This window comes from Pelophylax lessonae (genome assembly GCF_965119305.1).
Source record: "Pelophylax lessonae genome assembly, chromosome: 13".
Classification (NCBI taxonomy): Eukaryota; Metazoa; Chordata; class Amphibia; order Anura; family Ranidae; genus Pelophylax; species Pelophylax lessonae.
The window spans coordinates 13,407,341-13,433,557 of NC_138780.1; the positions used below are offsets into that span (position 1 = coordinate 13,407,341).

General features: G+C 47.5%; 1 protein-coding gene across 1 annotated transcript in view; it reads right to left on the reverse strand.

Moving 5' to 3' along the window:
• Positions 1 to 25,449, reverse strand: part of LOC309569087 (NACHT, LRR and PYD domains-containing protein 6-like) — a 179,654-nt gene extending 154,205 nt beyond the window's left edge. The window contains exon 1 of the mRNA XM_082274851.1: positions 25,373 to 25,449. Coding sequence (XP_082130977.1) covers positions 25,373 to 25,421 — 49 coding nt within the window. The 5' untranslated portion in view covers positions 25,422 to 25,449. The remainder of the gene's footprint in view (positions 1 to 25,372) is intronic.
• Between the last annotated feature and the right edge of the window lie 768 nt (positions 25,450 to 26,217).

Consider the following 26,217-nt stretch of genomic DNA (forward strand, 5'->3'; position numbering starts at 1 on the left):
GGGATGACAGAGGGATGACAGAGGGATGACAGAGGGAGGGAGGGAGGGAGGGAGAGAGAGATGACGGAGGGAGGAAGGGATGACAGAGGGAGGGAGGGATGACAGAGGGATGACAGAGGGATGACAGAGGGAGGGAGGGAGGGAGGGAGGGAGAGAGAGATGACGGAGGGAGGAAGGGATGACAGAGGGAGGGAGGGATAACAGAGGGATGACAGAGGGAGGGAGGGAGGTCGAGATGACGGAGGGAGGGAGGGAGGGATGACGGAGGGAGGGATGACAGAGGGAGGGAGAGAGAGATGACAGAGGGAGGAAGGGATGACGGAGGGAGGGAGGGAGGGAGGGAGAGAGAGATGACGGAGGGAGGAAGGGATGACAGAGGGAGGGAGGGATAACAGAGGGATGACAGAGGGAGGAAGGGATGACGCAGGGAGGGAGAGAGGGATGACAGAGGGAGGGAGGGATGACAGAGGGATGACGGAGGGAGGAAGGGATGACAGAGGGAGGGAGGGATAACAGAGGGATGACAGAGGGAGGGAGGGAGGTCGAGATGACGGAGGGAGGGAGGGAGGGATGACGGAGGGAGGGATGAGGGAGGGAGGGAGAGAGGGATGACAGAGGGATGACAGAGGGAGGGAGAGAGAGATGACGGAGGGAGGAAGGGATTACGGAGGGAGGGAGGGAGGGAGAGAGAGATGACGGAGGGAGGAAGGGATGACAGAGGGAGGGAGGGATAACAGAGGGATGACAGAGGGAGGGAGGGAGGGAGAGATGACGGAGGGAGGGAGGGATGACAGAGGGAGGGAGGGAGGGAGGGAGAGAGAGATGACGGAGGGAGGAAGGGATGACAGAGGGAGGGAGGGATAACAGAGGGATGACAGAGGGAGGGAGGGAGGTCGAGATGACGGAGGGAGGGAGGGATGACGGAGGGAGGGAGAGAGGGATGACAGAGGGAGGGAGGGATGACAGAGGGATGACAGAGGGATGACAGAGGGAGGGAGGGAGGGAGGGAGAGAGAGATGACGGAGGGAGGAAGGGATGACAGAGGGAGGGAGGGATGACAGAGGGATGACAGAGGGATGACAGAGGGAGGGAGGGAGGGAGGGAGAGAGAGATGACGGAGGGAGGAAGGGATGACAGAGGGAGGGAGGGATAACAGAGGGATGACAGAGGGAGGGAGGGAGGTCGAGATGACGGAGGGAGGGAGGGAGGGATGACGGAGGGAGGGATGACAGAGGGAGGGAGAGAGAGATGACGGAGGGAGGAAGGGATGACGGAGGGAGGGAGGGAGGGAGGGAGAGAGAGATGACGGAGGGAGGAAGGGATGACAGAGGGAGGGAGGGATGACAGAGGGATGACAGAGGGATGACAGAGGGATGACAGAGGGAGGGAGGGAGGGAGGGAGGGAGAGATGACGGAGGGAGGAAGGGATGACAGAGGGAGGGAGGGATAACAGAGGGATGACAGAGGGAGGGAGGGAGGTCGAGATGACGGAGGGAGGGAGGGAGGGATGACGGAGGGAGGGATGACAGAGGGAGGGAGAGAGAGATGACGGAGGGAGGAAGGGATGACGGAGGGAGGGAGGGAGGGAGGGAGAGAGAGATGACGGAGGGAGGAAGGGATGACAGAGGGAGGGAGGGATAACAGAGGGATGACAGAGGGAGGAAGGGATGACGCAGGGAGGGAGAGAGGGATGACAGAGGGAGGGAGGGATGACAGAGGGATGACAGAGGGAGGGAGGGAGGGAGAGAGAGATGACGGAGGGAGGAAGGGATGACAGAGGGAGGGAGGGATAACAGAGGGATGACAGAGGGAGGGAGGGAGGTCGAGATGACGGAGGGAGGGAGGGAGGGATGACGGAGGGAGGGATGAGGGAGGGAGGGAGAGAGGGATGACAGAGGGATGACAGAGGGAGGGAGAGAGAGATGACGGAGGGAGGAAGGGATTACGGAGGGAGGGAGGGAGGGAGAGAGAGATGACGGAGGGAGGAAGGGATGACAGAGGGAGGGAGGGATAACAGAGGGATGACAGAGGGAGGGAGGGAGGGAGAGATGACGGAGGGAGGGAGGGATGACAGAGGGAGGGAGGGAGGGAGAGAGAGATGACGGAGGGAGGAAGGGATGACAGAGGGAGGGAGGGATAACAGAGGGATGACAGAGGGAGGGAGGGAGGTCGAGATGACGGAGGGAGGGAGGGATGACGGAGGGAGGGAGAGAGGGATGACAGAGGGAGGGAGGGATGACAGAGGGATGACAGAGGGAGGGAGGGAGGGAGGGAGAGAGAGATGACGGAGGGAGGAAGGGATGACAGAGGGAGGGAGGGATGACAGAGGGATGACAGAGGGATGACAGAGGGAGGGAGGGAGGGAGGGAGGGAGAGAGAGATGACGGAGGGAGGAAGGGATGACAGAGGGAGGGAGGGATAACAGAGGGATGACAGAGGGAGGGAGGGAGGTCGAGATGACGGAGGGAGGGAGGGAGGGATGACGGAGGGAGGGATGACAGAGGGAGGGAGAGAGAGATGACGGAGGGAGGAAGGGATGACGGAGGGAGGGAGGGAGGGAGGGAGAGAGAGATGACGGAGGGAGGAAGGGATGACAGAGGGAGGGAGGGATGACAGAGGGATGACAGAGGGAGGGAGGGAGGGAGGGAGAGAGAGATGACGGAGGGAGGAAGGGATGACAGAGGGAGGGAGGGATAACAGAGGGATGACAGAGGGAGGGAGGGAGGTCGAGATGACGGAGGGAGGGAGGGAGGGATGACGGAGGGAGGGATGACAGAGGGAGGGAGAGAGAGATGACGGAGGGAGGAAGGGATGACGGAGGGAGGGAGGGAGGGAGGGAGGGAGAGAGAGATGACGGAGGGAGGAAGGGATGACAGAGGGAGGGAGGGATAACAGAGGGATGACAGAGGGAGGAAGGGATGACGCAGGGAGGGAGAGAGGGATGACAGAGGGAGGGAGGGATGACAGAGGGATGACAGAGGGAGGGAGGGAGGGAGAGAGAGATGACGGAGGGAGGAAGGGATGACAGAGGGAGGGAGGGATAACAGAGGGATGACAGAGGGAGGGAGGGAGGTCGAGATGACGGAGGGAGGGAGGGAGGGATGACGGAGGGAGGGATGAGGGAGGGAGGGAGAGAGGGATGACAGAGGGATGACAGAGGGAGGGAGAGAGAGATGACGGAGGGAGGAAGGGATTACGGAGGGAGGGAGGGAGGGAGAGAGAGATGACGGAGGGAGGAAGGGATGACAGAGGGAGGGAGGGATAACAGAGGGATGACAGAGGGAGGGAGGGAGGGAGAGATGACGGAGGGAGGGAGGGATGACAGAGGGAGGGAGGGAGGGAGGGAGGGAGGGAGAGAGAGATGACGGAGGGAGGAAGGGATGACAGAGGGAGGGAGGGATAACAGAGGGATGACAGAGGGAGGGAGGGAGGTCGAGATGACGGAGGGAGGGAGGGATGACGGAGGGAGGGAGAGAGGGATGACAGAGGGAGGGAGGGATGACAGAGGGATGACAGAGGGATGACAGAGGGATGACAGAGGGAGGGAGGGAGAGAGAGATGACGGAGGGAGGAAGGGATGACAGAGGGAGGGAGGGATGACAGAGGGATGACAGAGGGATGACAGAGGGAGGGAGGGAGGGAGGGAGGGAGAGAGAGATGACGGAGGGAGGAAGGGATGACAGAGGGAGGGAGGGATAACAGAGGGATGACAGAGGGAGGGAGGGAGGTCGAGATGACGGAGGGAGGGAGGGAGGGATGACGGAGGGAGGGATGACAGAGGGAGGGAGAGAGAGATGACGGAGGGAGGAAGGGATGACGGAGGGAGGGAGGGAGGGAGGGAGAGAGAGATGACGGAGGGAGGAAGGGATGACAGAGGGAGGGAGGGATGACAGAGGGATGACAGAGGGATGACAGAGGGATGACAGAGGGATGACAGAGGGAGGGAGGGAGGGAGGGAGAGAGAGATGACGGAGGGAGGAAGGGATGACAGAGGGAGGGAGGGATAACAGAGGGATGACAGAGGGAGGGAGGGAGGTCGAGATGACGGAGGGAGGGAGGGAGGGATGACGGAGGGAGGGATGACAGAGGGAGGGAGAGAGAGATGACGGAGGGAGGAAGGGATGACGGAGGGAGGGAGGGAGGGAGGGAGGGAGAGAGAGATGACGGAGGGAGGAAGGGATGACAGAGGGAGGGAGGGATAACAGAGGGATGACAGAGGGAGGAAGGGATGACGCAGGGAGGGAGAGAGGGATGACAGAGGGAGGGAGGGATGACAGAGGGATGACAGAGGGAGGGAGGGAGGGAGAGAGAGATGACGGAGGGAGGAAGGGATGACAGAGGGAGGGAGGGATAACAGAGGGATGACAGAGGGAGGGAGGGAGGTCGAGATGACGGAGGGAGGGAGGGAGGGATGACGGAGGGAGGGATGAGGGAGGGAGGGAGAGAGGGATGACAGAGGGATGACAGAGGGAGGGAGAGAGAGATGACGGAGGGAGGAAGGGATTACGGAGGGAGGGAGGGAGGGAGAGAGAGATGACGGAGGGAGGAAGGGATGACAGAGGGAGGGAGGGATAACAGAGGGATGACAGAGGGAGGGAGGGAGGGAGAGATGACGGAGGGAGGGAGGGATGACAGAGGGAGGGAGGGAGGGAGGGAGAGAGAGATGACGGAGGGAGGAAGGGATGACAGAGGGAGGGAGGGATAACAGAGGGATGACAGAGGGAGGGAGGGAGGTCGAGATGACGGAGGGAGGGAGGGATGACGGAGGGAGGGAGAGAGGGATGACAGAGGGAGGGAGGGATGACAGAGGGATGACAGAGGGATGACAGAGGGAGGGAGGGAGGGAGGGAGAGAGAGATGACGGAGGGAGGAAGGGATGACAGAGGGAGGGAGGGATGACAGAGGGATGACAGAGGGATGACAGAGGGAGGGAGGGAGGGAGGGAGGGAGGGAGAGAGAGATGACGGAGGGAGGAAGGGATGACAGAGGGAGGGAGGGATAACAGAGGGATGACAGAGGGAGGGAGGGAGGTCGAGATGACGGAGGGAGGGAGGGAGGGATGACGGAGGGAGGGATGACAGAGGGAGGGAGAGAGAGATGACGGAGGGAGGAAGGGATGACAGAGGGAGGGAGGGAGGGAGGGAGAGAGAGATGACGGAGGGAGAGAGAGATGATGGAGGGAGGGAAGGATGGCGGAGGGAGGGAGAGATGACAGAGGGAGGGAGGAAGGGGGGGGAAGGGAGGAAGGGGGGGAGGACAGAGAGGAAGTGAGGACAGAGGGGGGTAAAGGATGGGAAGGGAGGGAGGAGAGAAGAAAAAGGGGGGAGAAGAGAAAGGGGGGGAGAGCTCCTCCTCCATAGACATGCTGGATATTGTAGTCTCACAAACTCCCCTCTACAATGAGACACACGCCAATCCCGCCCAGCCTCTGCCTCTCTCACACACAGCCACAGCTATAGGGGTTGGGAGGGCACATATCAGGTAGCACTTGGGGGGTGGGCAGGGAAAACCAGGAGGGTGGAGAGCACTGAAGGGGACAGGGAGCTAGGGAAACATGAATTCCTCGTATGCAGCTGCCCCATCCCCCTCCTATCCAGCACACACTTCGGCACTCACCTTCTTCCCGCCGAAGCTCCGCCCCTTCTTCCCGCTGAAGCTCCGCCTCTTCTTCTCGTCGAGGCCCCACCCCCTTCTTCCGCCGCGGCTCCGCCCCTTATTCCCGTCGCCGCTCCGCCCCCCCTGACATCGGACAGGACACCAGCTGACACCCCCCAGTGCGTGGCACCCGGGGCGGGCCGCCCCCCCCGCCCCTTGGTACGCCACTGGGGGCCCCGCCCCTTGGTACGCCACTGGGGGGAAGTACAGGATAATGTGTGAGCAGTGGGCGGGCAGCAAACATGGAGTGAAATGGCTGCAAGCTGTCCCAACCGTGGCTCTGCTTTCCGGAATGCAGCCTGGGACAAGAGCACAGCGGGACAGCAGCTTAGACAAAGCCATGACATTTGGCAAGCGTGGGCAAGGGGCAACTGCTTTGGGCACCCCAAAAATGACAGCCCCGTTTTTACCTGCATTAAAGACGCCCTGACTACAGTCTGTGTCTCTGATTGTTTCCCGGCGCTTGGAGGCAGGAGCCGAAGACGGGGGCGGAGCTGGGAGGAGGAGGGGGGAGAAGAGATGGCCGGCCAGATGATTTTGCGGGACTTCAGCCCGCTCCGCGGGACCGCGGGACTCACTCCAAATTGCGGGACAGTCCCGCGAATTCCGGGACGGTTGGGAGGTATGCCTTAACTATAGTGTATATTTTATATGCGGCCCGAGAAAATTTCTCTACACTTAATGTGGCCCAGAGAAGCCAAAAGGTTGGACACCCATGCTGTAAACCAATACAGTGCTTTGGCATGCAACAACTAAAGAAAAAAAAAACATACATTTTCTCATTCACTTGCAGTTTGCTTGTACTGGAAATGGCAGCCGACAATGCATCTTGTGCAAGTGAGCGCTAAAATAAAAAATGGAAATAAATACATTTCACACAAAACTAAGAGGTTTCCTACTGTTACCACATCCTGAGTTACAGCTGCGAATTTATCACATGGCCTTTTCCTGTTACGTGCACTACACCCAGCCAAGCATGCATGTTTATATATACTAGCCAGTCAAGAAACAGCTCTGCAGCCTTCTAATGTTTTTGGACAGCCTTCAGAATGCACCTTTTAATAACTTTTTAAAAAGGCAGCCTTAACCACTTAAAGAGGAAGTAAACCCTCCTCTACAACTTGTACCTATAGGTAAGCCTATGATAAGACTTACCTATAGGTACTGTAAATATATCCTAAACATGTACCGTTTAGGAGATATTTACCTTACATGCCGCCAGTGACGTTCCTTCAGAGTCCCGTGCCGTGACTGTCGTCTCCCACGCGCGTGCGCGGGAGTGACGTCACCGCGGCTCCGGCCAATCAGATGGCCGGATGCCGCGATCCCGGAAGATGGGCGACTGAACATGTCGCCCGTCATAGAGGTGAGTCAGCGGAACGACGGGGGCTCGTTCTAAGGTAAGTATTGCATAATGAGCTAGTATGCGATGCATACTAGCTCATTATGTCTTTCTCTTGCAGGGTGTAAAAAAAACAAAAAAAAACAAACGGGTTTACAACCTCTTTAAGCCCCGGAAGATTTTACCCCCTTCCTGACCAGGGGGTATTTTGCGATTCGGCACTGCGTGACTTTAACGGACGATTGCGCGGTCGTGCGACGCTGTATCTAAACGAATTTGGCGTCCTTTTTTTCCCACAAACAGAGCTTTCTTTTGGTGGTATTTGATCACCTGTGCGATTTTTTGATCATGCGCTATAAACAAAAAAAGAGCGTCAATTTTGCAAAAATAGCAATATTTTTCACATTTTTTTATATGAAATTCCCCCCAAAAAAAATGTAAAAATCAAAATGTTTTAACATTTTCAGCCAATTTGTTTTATGCTACCTATGTTTGGTAAAAAAAATCGCAAAAAGCATATTTTGATTGGTTTGCGCAAAAGTTATCGCGTTTACTAACAAAGGGAAAGATTTTTGTCATTTTTGTTGTGTTTTTTTTTAACGCATAATGGTGGCGATCTGTGATTTTTTTTGCGGTACTGCGACATTGCGGTGGACAGATCGGACCCTTGACTGACATTTTTGACACTTTTGGGGTTACCAGTGACATTTCTACAGTAATCAGTGCTATACATATGCACTGTTACTGTAAAAATACACTGGCAGTGAAGGGGTTAACTTTTTTTTGAAAGGGAGGGGCTATGTGTGTCCCTAGGGGCGTGCTTTCTACTGTGATTGGCTGTGGCTTCAGATGTATGAACAGTGATCAACGGTTCTACATAGTAGATCCGTATGATCATCCTTCATACACAGGGGAGAATGACAGGCGGCTTGTTTACACAAGCTGCCTGACTTTCTCCCTCTCCCCCGACGATCGCAGAGTGACCGGCGGACATCGGGTCCGCTGGTCACACGCGCGGGGGTGCGTGACCGCGCGGGAGCGCGCCTCCGGGGGCGCACGCTCGCTCCCTAGACCCTCACAGGCTAGCGACGTAGACCTACGTCACTTTGCCTGTGAGGGGCTGACTGCCGACGTAGATCGGCGTTAGGCAGTCGGCAAGTGGTTAACATATTCCTGAGAAATCACCATACAGTATACAGCACCAGCTTTTTTTTTTTAAAACAAAGCTTCTCCTTCATTCACAAAAAAAAGCTGCCATTGACCACCATTTAGGTGACTAGGCTGAGATGGTGTCTGCTTCGTGTAGAAAAAGCATTTCTTCAGTCTCCTCTCCCCCAGTGATCACTCAGACTAAACATAGTTACATAGTTAGTCTGGCTGAAAAAAGACACAAGTCCATCTGGTTCAACCAATAAAAGGGAAAATATATATATATATATACACAGTATCTCACAAAAGCCTCACATTTTTGTAAATATTTTATTCTATCTTTTCATGTGACAACACTGAAGAAATGAGACTTTGCTACAATGTAAAGTAGTGAGTGTACAGCTTGTATAACAGTGTAAATTTGCTGTCCCCTCAAAATAACTCAACACACAGCCATTAATGTCTAAACCGCTGGCAACAAAAGTGAGTACACCCCTAAGTGACAATGTCCAAATTGGGCCCAATTAGCCATTTTCCCTCCCCGGTGTCATGTGACTCGTTAGTGTTACAAGGTCTCAGGAGTGAATGGGGAGCAGGTGTGTTACATTTGGTGTCATCGCTCTCACTCTCTCATAGTGGTCACTGGAAGTTCTACATGGTATCTCATGGCAAAGAACTCTCTGAGGATCTGAAAAAAAGAATTGTTGCTCTACATAAAGATGGCCTAGGCTATAAGAAGATTGCCAAGACCCTGAAACTGAGCTGCAGCATGGTGGCCAAGACCATACAGCGGTGTAACAGGACAGGTTCCACTCAGACCAGACCTCACCATGGTCGACCAAAGAAGTTGAGTGCACGTGCTCAGCGTCATATCCAGAGGTTGTCTTTGGGAAATAGACGTATAAGTGCTGCCAGCATTGCTGCAGAGGTTGAAGGTGGGGGTCAGCCTGTCAGTGCTCCGACCATACGCAGCACATTGCATCAAAATGGTCTGCATGGCTGTCATCCCAGAAGGAAGCCTCTTCTAAAGATGATGCACAAGAAAGCCCACAAACAGTTTGCTGAAGACAAGCAGACTAAGGACATAGATTACTGGAACCATCTCCTGTGCTCTGATGAGACCAAGATAAACTTATTTGGTTCAGATGGTGTCAAGCATGTGTGGGGGCAACCAGGTGAGGAGTACAAAGACAAGTGTGTCTTGTCTACAGTCAAGCATGGTGGTGGGAGTGTCATGGTCTGGGGCTGCATGACTGCTGCCGGCACTGGGGAGCTACAGTTCATTGAGGGAACCATGAATGCCAACATGTACTGTGACATACTGAAGCAGAGCATGATCCCCTCCCTTCATAGACTGGGCTGCAGGGCAGTATTCCAACATAACGACCCCAAACACCTCCAAGATGACCACTGCCTTGCTAAAGAAGCTGAGGGTAAAGGTGATGGACTGGCCAAGCATGTCTCCAGACCTAAACCCTATTGAGCATCTGTGGGGGATCCTCAAACGGAAGGTGGAGGAGCGCAAGGTCTCCAACATCCACCAGCTCTGTGATGTCATCATGGAGGAGGGGAAGAGGACTCCAGTGACAACCTGTGAAGCTCTGGTGAACTCCATGCCCAAGAGGGTTAAGGCAGTGCTGGAAAATAATGGCGGCCACACAAAATATTGATACTTTGGGCCCAATTTGGACATTGTCACTTAGGGGTGTACTCACTTTTGTTGCCAGCGGTTTAGACATTAATGGCTGTGTGTTGAGTTATTTTGAGGGGAAATTTACACTGTTATACAAGCTGTACACTCACTACTTTACATTGTAGCAAAGTGTCATTTCTTCAGTGTTGTCACATGAAAAGATAGAATAAAATATTTACAAAAAATGTGAGGGGTGTACTTACTTTGGTGAGATACTGTGTATATATATATATATATTTACAGGGCTTTTTTTTCTGAAAAAATAGGTGCTGGAACCAAACTACAACTCCCCCCCCCCCCAAACCCTTCTCCAACCCTCCCCCACACCCCCACACACCCAACCTCCAAATGGCATCAAATAGTGGGTGTGGTCAAATTTCATTTAAAGTAGGACTGCTTTAAAAGAACATTAAATACAAGGAGTGCATCACATATGGAGAGCAAAGTTTTGGGGGTTACACACAGAGTGCAGAGTTCAGAAGTGCGCTGCATACAATGCAGAGTTCAACCTTCTTCTATAGCTGCTTACCCCTTTCTATCCACATCTCACTTTCAGCCCTCTTCAGCTCCGATTTGTGCATGCACCCCCTCCCCCGCTCCTATCCTCTATCCCCACTCCTTAAAAGCTCCACCATCTTCCACGTTTTACTTTTGTTACTGTATCCTCCTGAAGCACCCAACCGTCTGTAGTATCTCCCCACACACTGTAGGTGGCTCCATCTCTCTCACTTATAGGGAAATCAACCAGTGAGGGTGTTGGCATCGGCACTGCACCCCGGCACCTACATCTCCCTTTTCCCCATCCTACACTCAGTGGGAGCCACTGAGGAGTTCGACTTCTATGTTTATAAGTAGTGTTGAGCGAACACGGACTGTATTATTCGTGTTCGTACCGAATAATTGGATTTTTTTTACCCGAACACGGACACGGACACTTTACTGTATGTTCGGGTAAAAATCCGTGTTCGGTCGTTTTATTTCCGGGTTTTGCATGCTTTGGCGCTCTTTTCATGGCGGGCTTTCAACAGCCAATCAACAATCGTTTAACTGGTGTGCCTTAAGCCATCCCAGCCATGCCTGCAAATGTCTTAGTAGCTGTGATTGGCCGTCTGAAGCATGTGACCAAGTCTTTATAAGTTCGAGGCAGCCGCCGCAGCAGCGTCATTCTGCTGCTTAGCTAAGGGACAGAGCACACATCAACGTGCTGGCTGCTGATTAGGGAAAGATAGGCAGGAAAAAACCATTTGTGTCCGGATAGAATTGAGGGACAGGTCGGAGTGTTTAGGCAGGGCGAGTTGTAGGCATTTTAGGGATAGAGTCTGCTGAATTATAGGGTCAGTGTCTTCTACAAACTACAATCGATATTGCTGTGTGGGGGGTGGGGTGAATCTGCACTCAATCCTGATCTACGATCTCTTCTCAATCCTGTTAGGGACAGAGTCTGCTGAATTTTAGGGAAACTGTGTTCTACAAACTACAATCGATATTGCTGTGTGGTGTGGGATTGGAGATAGGCAGGTGTCAGTGATCCACATCCATTTTTCTGTGTGTGAGCTGCAGTGAACACAATCTTTTTGGGCTGCAGTGAACACAATCTTTTTGGGCTGCAGTGAACACAATCTTTTTGGGCTGCAGTGAACACAATCTTTTTGGGGTGCAGTGAACAAAATCTTTTTGGGCTGCAGTGAACACAATCTTTTTGGGCTGCAGTGAACACAATCTTTTTGGGCTGCAGTGAACACAATCTTTTTGGGGTGCAGTGAACAAAATCTTTTTGGGGTGCAGTGAACACAATCTTTGTGGGGTGCAGTGAACAAAATCCTTTGTGGGGTGCAGTGAACACAATCTTTTTGGGGTGCAGTGAACAAAATCCTTTTTGGGGTGCAGTGAACAACATCCTTTTTGGGGTGCAGTGAACACAATCTTTTTGGGGTGCAGTGAACAAAATCCTTTGTGGGGTGCAGTGAACACAATCTTTTTGGGGTGCAGTGAACACAATCTTTTTGGGGTGGAGTGAACAACATCCTTTTTGGGGTGCAGTGAACAAAATCCTTTTTGGGGTGCAGTGAACAAAATCATTTTTGGGGTGCAGTGAACACAATCTTTTTGGGGTGCAGTGAACACAATCTTTGTGGGGTGCAGTGAACACAATCTTTTTGGGGTGGAGTGAACAACATCCTTTTTGGGGTGCAGTGAACAACATCCTTTTTGGGGTGCAGTGAACACAATCTTTTTGGGGTGCAGTGAACACAATCTTTGTGGGGTACAGTGAACAGAATCTTTGTGGGGTGCAGTGAACACAATCTTTGGGGGGTACAGTGAACACAATCTTTTTGGGGTGCAGTGAACACAATCTTTGTGGGGTGCAGTGAACACAATCTTTTTGGGGTGGAGTGAACAAAATCATTTTTGGGGTGCAGTGAACAACATCCTTTTTGGGGTGCAGTGATCAAAATCCTTTTTGGGGTGCAGTGAACACAATCTTTTTGGGGTGCAGTGAACAAAATCCTTTGTGGGGTGCAGTGAACAGAATCTTTGTGGGGTGCAGTGAACACAATCTTTGGGGGGGTACAGTGAACACAATCTTTTTGGGGTGCAGTGAACACAATCTTTGTGGGGTACAGTGAACAGAATCTTTGTGGGGTGCAGTGAACACAATCTTTGGGGGGTACAGTGAACACAATCTTTTTGGGGTGCAGTGAACACAATCTTTGGGGGGTACAGTGAACACAATCTTTTTGGGGTGCAGTGAACACAATCTTTGTGGGGTGCAGTGAACACAATCTTTGGGGGGGTACAGTGAACACAATCTTTTTGGGGTGCAGTGAACAACATCCTTTTAGGGTGCAGTGAACACAATCTTTGTGGGGTGCAGTGAACAACATCCTTTTAGGGTGCAGTGAACACAATCTTTGTGGGGTACAGTGAACAGAATCTTTGTGGGGTGCAGTGAACACAATCTTTGGGGGGTACAGTGAACACAATCTTTGTGAGGTGCAGTGAACACAATCTTTGTGGGGTGCAGTGAACACAATCATTGTGGGGTGCAGTGAACTCAATCTTTGTGGGGTACAGTGAACACAATCTCATACTTCTGAAGATTTGAGGGTGCTGCCTGTTCCATACTCCCCCTACTCCTCATCTAGCCTTTTAGGGGTACAAACAATAGTAATTGGGGCCTAGTGTGGTTGTGTACGTGTGATATACATACACTTTTTTTGGATCATATTTTCTATTCCGCTATTTAATCAAAAACCTTTGGGGATCAGTTAAATTGGGGGATAGTCTGTGTTGGTACATGTGAGAGAGATCCACCTTTCCAAGTTGTTGGGGTTCATCTCATACTTCTGAAGGTTTGAGGGTGCTGCCTGTTCCATACCCCCCCTACTCCTCATCTAGCCTTTTAGGGGTACAAACAATAGTAATTGGGGCCTAGTGTGGTTGTGTACGTGTGATATACATACACTTTTTTTGGATCATATTTTCTATTCCGCTATTTAATCAAAAACCTTTGGGGATCAGTTAAATTGGGGGATAGTCTGTGTTGGTACGTGTGAGAGAGATCCACCTTTCCAAGTTGTTGGGGTTCATCTCATACTTCTGAAGGTTTGAGGGTGCTGCCTGTTCCATACTCCCCCTACTCCTCATCTAGCCTTTTAGGGGTACAAACAATAGTAATTGGGGCCCAGTGTGGTTGTGTACGTGTGATATACATACACTTTTTTTGGATCATATTTTCTATTCCGCTATTTAATTTAACTGGGCCTCCATGCGAGACCTGTGTGCCTTGTTGCGCTGTTTTGAGTACTCCACCAACATGGCCAGTGGCAATGACGCCGTTCTCAGCTTAACTATCCCACTTCTATGCCTCCTTGAAAAAACAATTCGGGCGATGATGGAAGAGGATGTGGCACAGGATGAGGAGGAGGAGGAGGATGAAGAGGTAACATTTCCAAGGCTTTCAGGGCAGTCATTCGCAAGGGGCTCCGAGGGTGGGTTCCTGCACACGCAAACGCCAGGGACGCAATTGTCCAGCAGGGGCACAGTTCTGGAGGATGAGGAGGATGAGGAGGAGGAGGAGCTGGAGGAGGAGATGGAACCATGTTCACAGCAGGGTGGCACCCAGGCCAGCTCATGGCCATCACTGGTGCGTGGCTGGGGGGATACAGAGGACACGGACGATACACCTCCCACAGAGGACAGCCTTTCGTCGCCTCTGGGCAGCCTGGCACACATGAGCGATTACATGCTGCAGTGTCTCCACAACGACCGCCGAGTTGCCCACATTCTAACTTGTGCTGATTACTGGGTGGCCACGCTGCTGGATCCCCGTTACAAGGACAACGTACCGTCCTTAATTCACTCACTGGAGCGCGATCGCAAGATGCGCGAGTACAAGCGCACGCTGGTAGACGCCATGCTGCTGGCATTCCCATCTGACAGCGGGGCCACAGTGGAAGCACAAGGCAGAGGAGGAGGAGGAGGAGGTCGCCAACGCAACCAGGGCACCGCCAGCACCTCAGAAGGCAGGGTTAGCATGGCCGAAATGTGGAAAAGCTTTGTCAGCACGCCACAACAAACAGCAGCACCAGCAGCTCAGATGGAACGTCTTAGCAGGAGGCAGCATTTTACCAACATGGTGGAGCAGTATGTGTGCACACGCCTACATGTAGTGAATGACGGGTCTGCCCCCTTCAACTTCTGGGTCTCCAAATTGGGCACATGGCCTGAGCTTGCCCTTTACGCCTTGGAGGTGCTGGCGTGCCCTGCAGCCAGTGTATTATCTGAACGGGTATTTAGCACGGCTGGGGGCGTTATAACAGACAAGCGCAGCCGCCTGTCCAGAGACAATGTGGACAAGCTCACGTTCATTAAAATGAACCAGGCATGGATCCCACGGGACTTTTCCGTACCTTATGCAGAATAGCAATGGATACCGACCTTACCCACCCATTGTTCCATTTTTGCTCTTTCTCACTCTTTTGGGGTGTACCCTCATTTAAAATTTTTGAAAAGAAGCAGTGTTGGCTACCTCGTCCTCCTCCTCAGGGCCAGATTAATGTAGGGGCTATTGGAGCTGCAGCTCCAGGCCCCTACCTTTTATATAGGCCCCGGGTTGGCCATATTCACTGTTACCGCTCTTCTGTCACTTGTAAACACAGAATTCTGGCTTCTATGCTCGCTTCCCCAGGCAGCACCCTCAGAACCTCCCCACACAGCGTGAAGGCCGGACAAGGAGGGACAGTTGGCGATGCATGGATGTGTTTATGGGCTTCAGAGACAGCATCCCATGTTGAATTAGGCATGCATGGCTGCACCCTTCCTCCTCTGGGTGCATGGCAAGGCACGGCCCTTGAGGCCCTTCAAAATCCTCAGCACCAAGCCCATGATGCTGTTAATCCGGCCCTGGTCCTCCTCCACCGCCGCTTCCACCTACACCGCCCATAGGTGTGCGCAGCCTATTGCATTAAGGTGTGCACCCCAAAGTTGAAATACACATGCATGTGTTTGCCAGCAGGGAGAGTAATGTATCGGGGCCATGTACCTGTAGGCAAGGAGAAATAGAGCAGAGCAGGTCCCAGGGAGATCTTTCCCATCTCCTCACTGGCAATGCTATGTGCCCTAGGTGATTAGGGTGTGCCCAGGCACACCCAGCACACTCTGTGCGCACGCCTATGTCACCGCCACATCCACCACCACCTCAACCTCCCTCCTACTCCATATGGGCCTCGTCCTTCAGAGATGAAGAAGAACATTGTTTTATTTTTCTGTTTTTTTTTGTTGTTTTAAGTTATTTCCCTATCCACATTTGTTTGCAGAGCACTTGCCATGCTCTTAATTACGTTTTGCTGCCATTTGCAGCACTCTAGCCCTTTCCTTTGGTGTTTTAGAGCCATTTTAGTGCCTTAAAGTTCGGGTCCCCATTGACTTCAATGGGGTTCGGTGTCCGGGAAAAGTTCGGTAAAAGTCCGGGACACGGACCCGGACTTTTTTTTAAAGTTCGGCCGAACCCGTCGAACACGGACATCTAGGTGTCCGCTCAACCCTATTTATAAGTGATAGTGGTGAGTAGGGAGCACAGGGCCTGCGCCAAAGTTGGTGGAACTGAGTTCCACCCAGTGCCAGCTGAAAAAAAAGCCCTGTATATATATATATATATATATATATATATATATATATATATATATAGTAAAACCTTGGATTGCGAGCATAGTTCGTTCCGGAAACATGCTTGTAATCCAAGGCACTCGTATATCAAAGCGAATTTCCCCATAAGAAATAATGGAAACTCTGATGATCCGTTCCACAACCATTATTCATAAGTCCTTCAGTTTATAGTCCATACTGACGAATACCTGAAATTTTACACAAGTATACCAAACTGGGAATAGACTCAGACTACACTGGATGAAGGGTGTGTTCCCTTACGTACAGTGGTGATTGAAAGTTTGGGCACCCCAGGTAAAAATTTGTATTAATGTGCATAAAGAAGCCAAGGAAAGATGGAAAAAACTCCAAAAGGCATCAAATTACAGATTAGACATTCTTATAATATGTCAACAAAAGTTAGATTTTATTTCCATCATTTACACTTTCAAAAAAACAGAAAACAAAAAAGTGGAGTCTGCAAAAGTTTGGGCACCCTCCAGAGTTAATATCTTGTACTGCCCCCTTTGGCAAGTATCACAGCTTGTAAACGCTTTTTGTAGCCAGCCAAGAGTCATTCAATTCTTGTTTGAGGTATCTTTGCCCATTCTTCCTTACAAAAGTCTTCCAGTTCTTTGAGATTTCTGGGCTGTCTGTCACGCACTGCTCTTTTAAGGTCTATCCATAGATTTCCAATTATGTTGAGGTCAGGAGATTGTGAAGGCCATGGTAAAACCTTCGGTTTACGCCTCTTGATGTAATCCCCCGTGGATTTCGAGGTGTGTTTAGGATCATTATCCATTTGTAGAAGACATTCTCTCTTTAACTTCAGCTTTTTCACAGATGGCATCAAGTTACCATCCAAAATTTGCTGAAATTTTATTGAATCCATTTTTCCTTCTACTAGTGAAATGTTCCCTGTGCCACTGGCTGCAATACAACCCCAAAGCATGATTGATCCACCCCCAAGGTCAGATGAGTCTGGGCATTTAAAACCTTTGAGATTGACATCACCTGGTCTCAGTGTTGGGGGTAACGAATTACAAAGTAACGGATTACAGTAACTACATTACTTTTTTTGGTAACTAAGTAAAGTAACTAGTTACAATACTAATATTGGTAACTACACTACTTTACTAGGCTATAGGAGGTAACTACACTACTTTACTAGGCTATAGGAATGCGATTTCCTGCGTTACCCAAGCCGTGCGATACAATCATTATTTGGAAGAATAGAGAGGGATGAAGTTTATGACTTTTTGTTGCACTTTATGTTTTATTCAGTTTTTTCAGGTTTTGTTCTCATGTTTCCCAAAGCCTGTGTTTATACAATAAACTCTATACAGAAAGAGTGTCATGTATCTTCTTCTACACGGTCAATTAAGAAAGAGGAAAGTAAAGTAATAAGTAGTGAAGTTACTTTTCAAATGCAGTAATTAGTAAAGTAATCTCGTTACAATTTACAGAAGTAACTAGTTACATTTTTTGAGTAACTACCCCAACACTGCCTGGTCTTCCCAGACGATGATTGAGAACAATCCATGACACTGGCAGGCCTCAGCCTTGCAAAGAGGGCAATGCATGCTATAAATTCTGCAGGGTGCCCAAACTTTTGCAGACGTCATTTTTTTGTTTTCTGTAGGTTTGAAAGTGTCAATGATGGAATAATATCTAACTTTTGTTGACATATTATAAGAATGTCTAATCTGTAATTTGATGCCTTTTGGAGATTTTTCCATCTTTCCTTGGCTTCTTTATGCACATTAATACAAATTTTTACCTGGGGTGCCCAAATTTTCGATCACCGTTGTACTTTATGCCATAGGTATTAAAATCAAACTTATTAATTTCTAAAAAAACATAATCTGTACTGTATATGCACATAAAGGGAGGGTGTATTTATTGGTTGGCCAGAAATGTACTAGTGATTATTAGGGTCCTCTCAAACGGGATTTCTGCCCGGCCGGCGGACTCCGTTTTGCTCCGTGAGGATTGATCTGCTGATCCCCACTAAGCAGGTGGATGACAGACCTGTGCAGAGACAGACCTGTCAGAGCCCTGCTCTCCTCTATGGGAAATCGGATGAGAACGGACCGCCTGTCTGTTTTCATCCGATCCTATCCGATCCGATCCTCCAGATGGATGGAAAATAGGGTTTACATCCACCTGGGTTTCACAGACAGGATCGGAACGGATAGCAGCGGGTGTCAGCGGAGATGTGAACCGGAGGAACACACAGGGGGACCAGAGAAGCACAGGGGGGACCAGTAGAGCACAGAGGGAGACCTGGAGGAGCACAGAGGGGGACCTGGGGGAGCACAGAGGGAGACCAGTAGAGCACAGAGTGGGACCTGGAGGAGCACAGAGGGGGACCAGTAGAGCACAGAGGGGGACCTGGAGGAACACAGAGGGGGACCAGTAGAGCACAGAGGGGGACCTGGAGGAGCACAGAGGGGGATCTGGGGGAGCACAGAGGGAGACCAGTAGAGCACAGAGGGGGACCTGGAGGAGCACAAAGAGGGACCTAGAGGAGCACAGAGAGGAACCTGGAGGAGCACAGAGAGGAACCTGGAGGAGCACAGAGCGGGACCGGAGGAACACAGAGGGGGACCAGTAGAGCACAGAGGGAGACCAGAGGAGCACAGAAGTCTATTAGAGCCTTTGGCTCTAATCACGTGCTTAAAAAAAAAAAAAAAAAAACCCCCATTGGAATCCATGCGTCCGGCGCCCTGCATGTAGATTAGGAGGCTGGACGCATGCATAGGGGGGGGCGGTGCCTCTGCGCCCCCAATGCATGGGCCACCACTGCTCATATCTCACATTTACACTTAAAAGCAAAGAAAAAAATTTGACCCTTTAAGGACGTTGGGCGGAAGTGACGTTTGACGTTGCTCTGGTTCTTCAGGGGCATGGGGCATTGAGTGGCCATCTTGCCCTCACTCGACTTCCTACCTACGAATCCTTTTCCCCGCTACTGACGGCTCCAGTAAGCGAGGAAAACGACGGGAAGCGGCGTGGGGGGGGGGGGCACCTCTCCTGCCACCTATAAAGGTGATCCTGTGGGGAATCTGCCACTGGGACCACTTTTATGTGAAAGAGGTCTGCCCGCCGTGTAGGAAAATACCGGGGTTATGGCAGCTATCTGCTGCCATAACACCAATATTTACTGTCAGAGTGGCGACATAAATACACGGTGGGTGGTCCAGAAGTGGTCATTTCCTCTTCTGAAGAGAGAATAAATTATTTCCTCCAATATTTTCTGATAGCTGAGCTCCTCCTAAACACCTTTGTAGAAAGTCACAAAGTGTGAGGTTGCAGCAAGGAGCTGATCTTTGTCAGACATTTGTGAACACAGTCAAGAATTGTGAAGAAGGATTACCATGATTGTGTCACTTCTGGGCTATCATCTCCATCACTGGCCGCCGGACGCATGGAGTTCAATGGGGATTTTTTTTTTTTTGGCATCGCCTGATTAGAGCCAGAGGCTCTAATAGGGTGATGCAAAGGGTGGACCCGGGGCGCAGAGCAGTGCGTCCCGAGCCCCCCCCTTGTGTGACAATAGCGAATGAAAATTCGCTATTGTCACACGGATCCTCCTCCTGGCCAATCAGGGAGCGCGTCCGATACATGCTTCCTGATTGGCCGCAAGGCAAACCCCATGCCATTGGCCGAGGAGGAGGGGGGAGCGGGAGGACTGAAGGAGACGCGCCGCCGGGGACTGAAGAGAAGCCACCGCCGGGACTGCTCCAGGGCTCCAGGTAAGTGCACTGGTCTGGGGGGGGGCACACTGCATTGAAGGGGGCACGCAGGCATGCACGCTGGTCTCTGCATTGAAAGGGGGCATGTATGCTGGTCACTACATTGATGGGGGCACGCATGCACGCTGGTCTCTGCATTGAAGGGGGCATGTACGCTGGTCACTACATTGAAAGGGGGCATGTATGCTGGTCACTGCATTGAAAGGGGGCATGTACGCTGGTCACTGCATTGAAAGGGGGCATGTACGCTGGTCACTGCATTGAAAGGGGCATGTACGCTGGTCACTGCATTGAAAGGGGGCATGTACGCTGGTCACTGCATTGAAGGGGGCATGTATGCTGGTCACTGCATTGAAAGGGGGCATGTACGCTGGTCACTGCATTGAAAGGGGCATGTACGCTGGTCACTGCATTGAAAGGGGGCATGTACGCTGGTCACTGCATTGAAGGGGGCATGTATGCTGGTCACTGCATTGAAGGGGCATGTACGCTGGTCACTGCATTGAAAGGGGGCATGTACGCTGGTCACTGCATTGAAAGGGGGCATGTACGCTGGTCACTGCATTGAAAGGGGGCATGTACGCTGGTCATTGCATTGAAGGGGGCACGCTGGTCACTGTTTTGAAGGGGGCACGCTGGTCACTGTTTTGAAGGGGACACACTGGTCACTGTGCATTCAAAGGGGGCACGCTGGTCACTGTGCATTGAAAGGGGGGTCACTGTGCATTGAAAGGAGGCTCGCTGGTCTCTCTGCATTGAAAGGGGGCACACTATACCTTAATTACTAAAGGCCCCTTTCACACTTTTGCAACCTCAAAGTCACGCAATTTTTTTACAGCGTTTTTTGCTGCAAAGCAATGCCTATTACATTTTTCTGTTTGCGCCCCCCCAAAAATTTTGAGCACCAGCCGCCAATGATCTCTGTCCAGGAAGTAGATCGGAGATCCTCAAACTACGGCCCTCCAGCTGTTGCGCAGTGTTAATTTTGGCAGCAAATTTCAATTTAGTTTTAGTCTTAGTCTTAGGACTAAAATGGCATTTTAGTTTTAGTCCTATTTTAGTCTTCTGCAAGTGTTTTAGTTTTAGTCGTATTTAGTTGACTAAAACTCCAGTATATTTTAGTCGACTAAAACGCCCTACATTTTAGTCGACTAAAACTCATTTTAGTCATCTATAATCAAATGGGTGTAGTCCAATTGTAATTTGTAATGCATTATTTAAGCATTTCTCTACAATTTCCAAACTCATTATATACTACTGCTGGTCCTGGAGTGAAAAATCTAATATGTTATTATTTATGCTTTGAGCATGCACCGGTGTTAATTTTTGGCAGCAAATTTCGATTTAGTTTTAGTTATAGTCTTTTGACTAAAATGCCATTTTAGTTTTAGTCGTATTTTAGTTTTAAGACTAAAATGCCATTTTAGTTTTAGTCGTATTTTAGTCATCTGAATTGTGTTAGTCGACGAAAACGTTTTAGTCGGTTTTAGTCGACGAAATTAACACTGCTGTTGCGGAACTACACATCCCATGAGGCATTGTAAAACTCTGACATTCACAGACATAACTAGTCATGATGGGAGTTGTAGTTTCTGAACAACTGGAGGGCCGTAGTTTGAAGACCTTTGATAGATGGTGATCCTGGAGGATGCCTTAACATCCTTCTGAGAAGTGATAAATACAATGACACATTAATCATAATTTTGCACTTCACTTGAAAACAATATATCTAGTGATAGGTCCACTTTAAGTTGTTTACAAACATGAGGCAATGCTGTCCGTGCACGCCCGATCCAACTGTTGCACAAGCGTTGTGATTGTTAAAAGTGATCCAGCAGCTAATCAAACACTCAGATCACTTTTAGCTGAAAGAGCAGCGGCTGTAGAAAATTTTATTACAGGGGTTATGGCATCCAGCTGCAGTCAAAACCACAGCATTAAACTGCTAAGTCATGATGTACTTTCCCAGTTGGGCAATCGGCAAGTGGTGGATTTAAGAGAGACTGGCACATTGAACACTGAACAATTTTTTTTATTTATTTGTATGTTTTTGTTATATTTACTGGCGCTGCATCATTTCACAATATTGTACGTTTTTAGGTTTGGATATATCAAACTTTGTTTGCCAGCAGCCACACGTGTTATGACAGAGCAGGTTCATATACGTTTGTTGTTACATTCTATTTACTATTTCATTCATTTGTAGATCAAAGGTTTGACATTTTGACACCTTACAAGTAAAAAACATTTTTTGGGAAGTAAATTGCATTCCTATTTCACATCTTATTAACCCTTAGTAATCCTAATTAACTAATTTCCCACTTTAACTATTATTTTTCTGTGGATATTTTTCATTTTTTTTTTTTTTTTTTTTATTGTTTAATTACAATTTTTTATTTTATTTTCATTTGTTTTGCTTGGTATTCTAAAATGCACAACATTGAAAAAACATTTTTTTTAAATTTGCAAATAACTTTGCATTCTTTGTTGATAGTCTGGACATGTGGATATGTCTATACAGTTGGGTCCGGTCAAGTGGACCTTAAGTATCTGTATTTATTGGCTATTGCTACAATTTAAGATTTCTGTCCTGATGAAGCCAAATTGTGTCTTCGCGAAACGCGTCGAGGCTCATCTAGCACAGACTATTGATACTGTTGATGCGTTGACTTATAAATATATATGTACTATGGAAATCCTTGATGTTCATTGTTGATGATCATCTTTGTCGTGTGTAATATTATGTATCTTTAGAGATGTTTTACAATAAACTTAGGCGATTTTACCTATTCTTGCATGTCTCGTTAAAGTCCCCTGGGCCCTCAATTTATTTTGTTTCTAATTAACTAATTTCTCACTTTAGCTATTATTTTTCTGTTGATATTTTTATTTACTTTTTTTTTTTAATTGTTTAATTACTATTTTTTTTTATTTTATTTTCATTTGTTTTGCTTGGTATTGTAAAATGCACAACATTGAAAAAAAACAAACAAACTATTTTTTAATTTGCAAATAACTTTACATTCTTTGTACCAGACACAATATTTTAGAGTAATTTTTGGGACATTTTATAGATCAAAATGTATACTTTGTAATTATGGTAAAAAAAAAACTATTTTTAAACTAACCCTAAAATAGAAAAAAAAAACAAAAAACATTTTTTTACTTTAATTTAAATGTTGCCGGAGACATACTTAGAAAGCACCACATTCCTTGATAATATGTAGAAATTAACCAAGAAAAGGTTATGGGACTTTAAAGGTGCAAACACATGTATAAATAACGGAGAAAAAATTTTTTTTGGGTAAAAACAATTTTACATATTTTTATTAATCCAAATAACAAACATTTTTAAAAACATATAAAAGAAAGGAGAAAAAAAAAACTACAGTTATTCCCTTTTCTCCTTTCTTTTATATGTTTTTAAACAATGTTTGTTATTTGGATTAATACAAATATGTAAATTATTTTTTACCAAAAATTATTTTTTCTCCATTATTTATACATTTGTTTGTACCTTTAAAGTCCCATAACATTTTCTTGGTTAATATCTACATTATTTGACTGGAAAAAAAAAAAAAACTTTTGCAAGACATTATTCCTAAAGAAAATCCTAGTTTGTTTCAATGTATTACTTTTTTTTATTTCAAAGTGGTTCTAAAGGTTGAAGGTATTTTTGGCCTTTATGCATTCTGTGCACGAAGGTAAAAAACCTTCAGCCCCGCCAATACTTACCTGAGCCCAATCTCGATCCAGAGATGTGCACAAGAGCAGCGGCTCTCCCGCCTCTCTCCCTCCTCATTGGCTCAGACACAACAGCGGGAGCCATTAGCTGTCAATCACAGCCAGTGAGGAGGGGGCAGGGGACAGGACTGAGTTATGGTCTGTGGGGTTGTTTTTATTAAAACTAGAGATCGCAAAATCTGGTGCAGCTGTGCATGGTAGCCAATCAGCTCCCAACTTCAGCTTGTTCAGTTAAGCTTTAACGATAAAACCTGGAAGCTGATTGGTTTCTAGGCAGATTTGCACCAGATTTTGCACTCTATAGTTTACTGTAAGTAAATCAACCCCACTGTGTCTTATGGACACGCAGAGCAGGGGGGCTCTGGAGCGAGAAAGCATGAGTGCCCCCAGGGCAAGCAGCTTGTTATGGGGGCACTTGGAGGACCCGAAAAGAGGAGAATTGGGGTTGCTCTGTGCAAACACACTGCACAGAGCAGGTAAGTATGAGATGTTTGTTATTTGAAAAAAATACAGTTTTTGCCTTTACAATTACCTTAAGGTATAAAAAATGATTGCCAAAAAAAAACAAGCCAATAGTGGAAATCTAAAAATTGCATTGGGGTGTACAAGTACAAAGCCCAACTCAAGCCAAAAAATAAAAAAATAATTTTTTAACACGTTTAGGGAGAAATCCCCTTCCTTACTGTACCTGTGACACCCATACAAGAATTAGGGGTGTCATGTACCTGGTGGAGCAGGTCCCCTGTTTGGTTGACACCAAATGGCACGCGTGCCTTACAAGTGTGCTTGATTGAAACCCCAAGAGACTATTTTGATGTCAACTACAAGAATAACAAGGATTTCTGTTGGTGGCATTATCTTTCAAGTATTATTTAATTATTCTATATATTTTAAAGCTAAAAATAAGTTAAAAATGAATGAACAATGTGATTTCCATTGTAAAACAACTAGTGTTGCTCTAGATTAAAAAAAAAAAAAAAAAATTCTAATCCAAACTGCAAAACCCATTAAAAGCTAAATAAAACAAAAAGCAAATTAGAGAGAATTAACAAAAATTGGTTAAAGAAAGCAGGGAGAGGAAAACATAATAATTTGAAAAAGGAACAAAATTTTTTTTTTTTTTTTTTTTTTTTTTTATATTTTGTATGTATAACTATGTAAAGTTGTTCTATTCAAGTACTTTAATGTTCATGCTAAAAAAAACAAAAAAAAAAAAAAACCTTTAGAAAAATGAACAAAAGAAAAAAAAAACCCATTAAAAACTAAATAAAACAAAAAGCAAATTAAAGAGAATTAACAAAAATTGGTTAAAGAAAGCAGAGAGAGGAAAACATAAAAATTTCTAGTTAATAAAATAAAGGGGTTAGTCAATGGGTAAATAAACCTTTTAATAATTCAAAAATAAATAAATAAAAACGTTTAGGTTTGTATCAGCAACTAAGTGCATAGTAGGAGGTTTCTCCTGACAGATGTAGTTAACTACAATATAATTTTTTATTCACATTTTATCAAAATCTAGAATATTCTAGCCAGTGCACGAAAACTCATTAGCATGCTCTGTTCGCTGCTCAAGCTGACAGTTTTTTTGACAGATTTGGTAATAAATGACTAATGTATATATTAATTACATACTAAGCCTTGTGTACATTTTTACACTCTTTACAATTTTTTTTTTTTTTTAAATTGTAAAACTAATTTAAAAAAAATTTTTGTAAAAAATTCAAATAAAACATGGAAAGACCAAACTTAGAACAACATAATTTTTTTTTCCCCCGGACAACCATTTCCTTTAAAGCGAATTGTATAAACTTGCTCAGAGGTGCCACTCACTCTTTTTGGAACGCACACAAAACACACACACCATTAAAATGCTATGTAACTTACAATTTTTGAGCAGAAGCATCATCAGGGTATGTATTAAAAGGTTGCCCATTTTTCTAACATGTTTGGAGGATCTTGAGAACGAGATAACTGTTCTCAACGCAGATGCGGAAAAGAAGAAGGAAGTTATGTCTGCTTCCGGTGAATAAAAAAGAGAAAAATTATTACGCTAACCATAAGGAAGCTGCTACACAAAACAACGGACAAGAAAATTGTGGTAACAAGATAATCTATAAAAGTGCAGCGCTACTGAACAATAAATGTATTGAAATGAAAAATACCATGTGAAAGTAAATAATCAAAACATGTATACATATAAAATGAATAAAAATTATTAATGGTAAGTCCCAGATGATAAATTCCAAAAGGAGTTGAGGTGAACGTGAAATCAACAATCCCAAGTGTAAAGTGACATGGCTGTCCACTACAGTGATAATCAAGTGCTCACTGGGTCCCAACACCAACAAGATATGGAGATATATTAAGCTCACCAGAACCGTAGGACTCAGAGTGCCATATAGCACCTGGGTCAAACCAGCTTGTTAAACTATGGATGGATGATCCGAAAAAGGTAGGCAAACCACGGATGTTGAGGTGAAGCTGTTATAGCAGATAGACAGACTTGTATAAAGTACTCGAAATTTCTACTTGAGTAAAAGTACAAGTGCTCGATCAAAAAGTGACTTGAGTAGAAGTGGAAGTGCTCGCAGAAAAAGTTACTTAAGTAGAAGTACTAAAGTATTCAACATTTTTTTTACTTAAGTATTGCAAGTAGTTTTTTAAAAAAAATTGCTACTTAAGTACTAAAAGTAAAAAGTACCAGTAGTTTTGAAAAAAAAATTCTACTC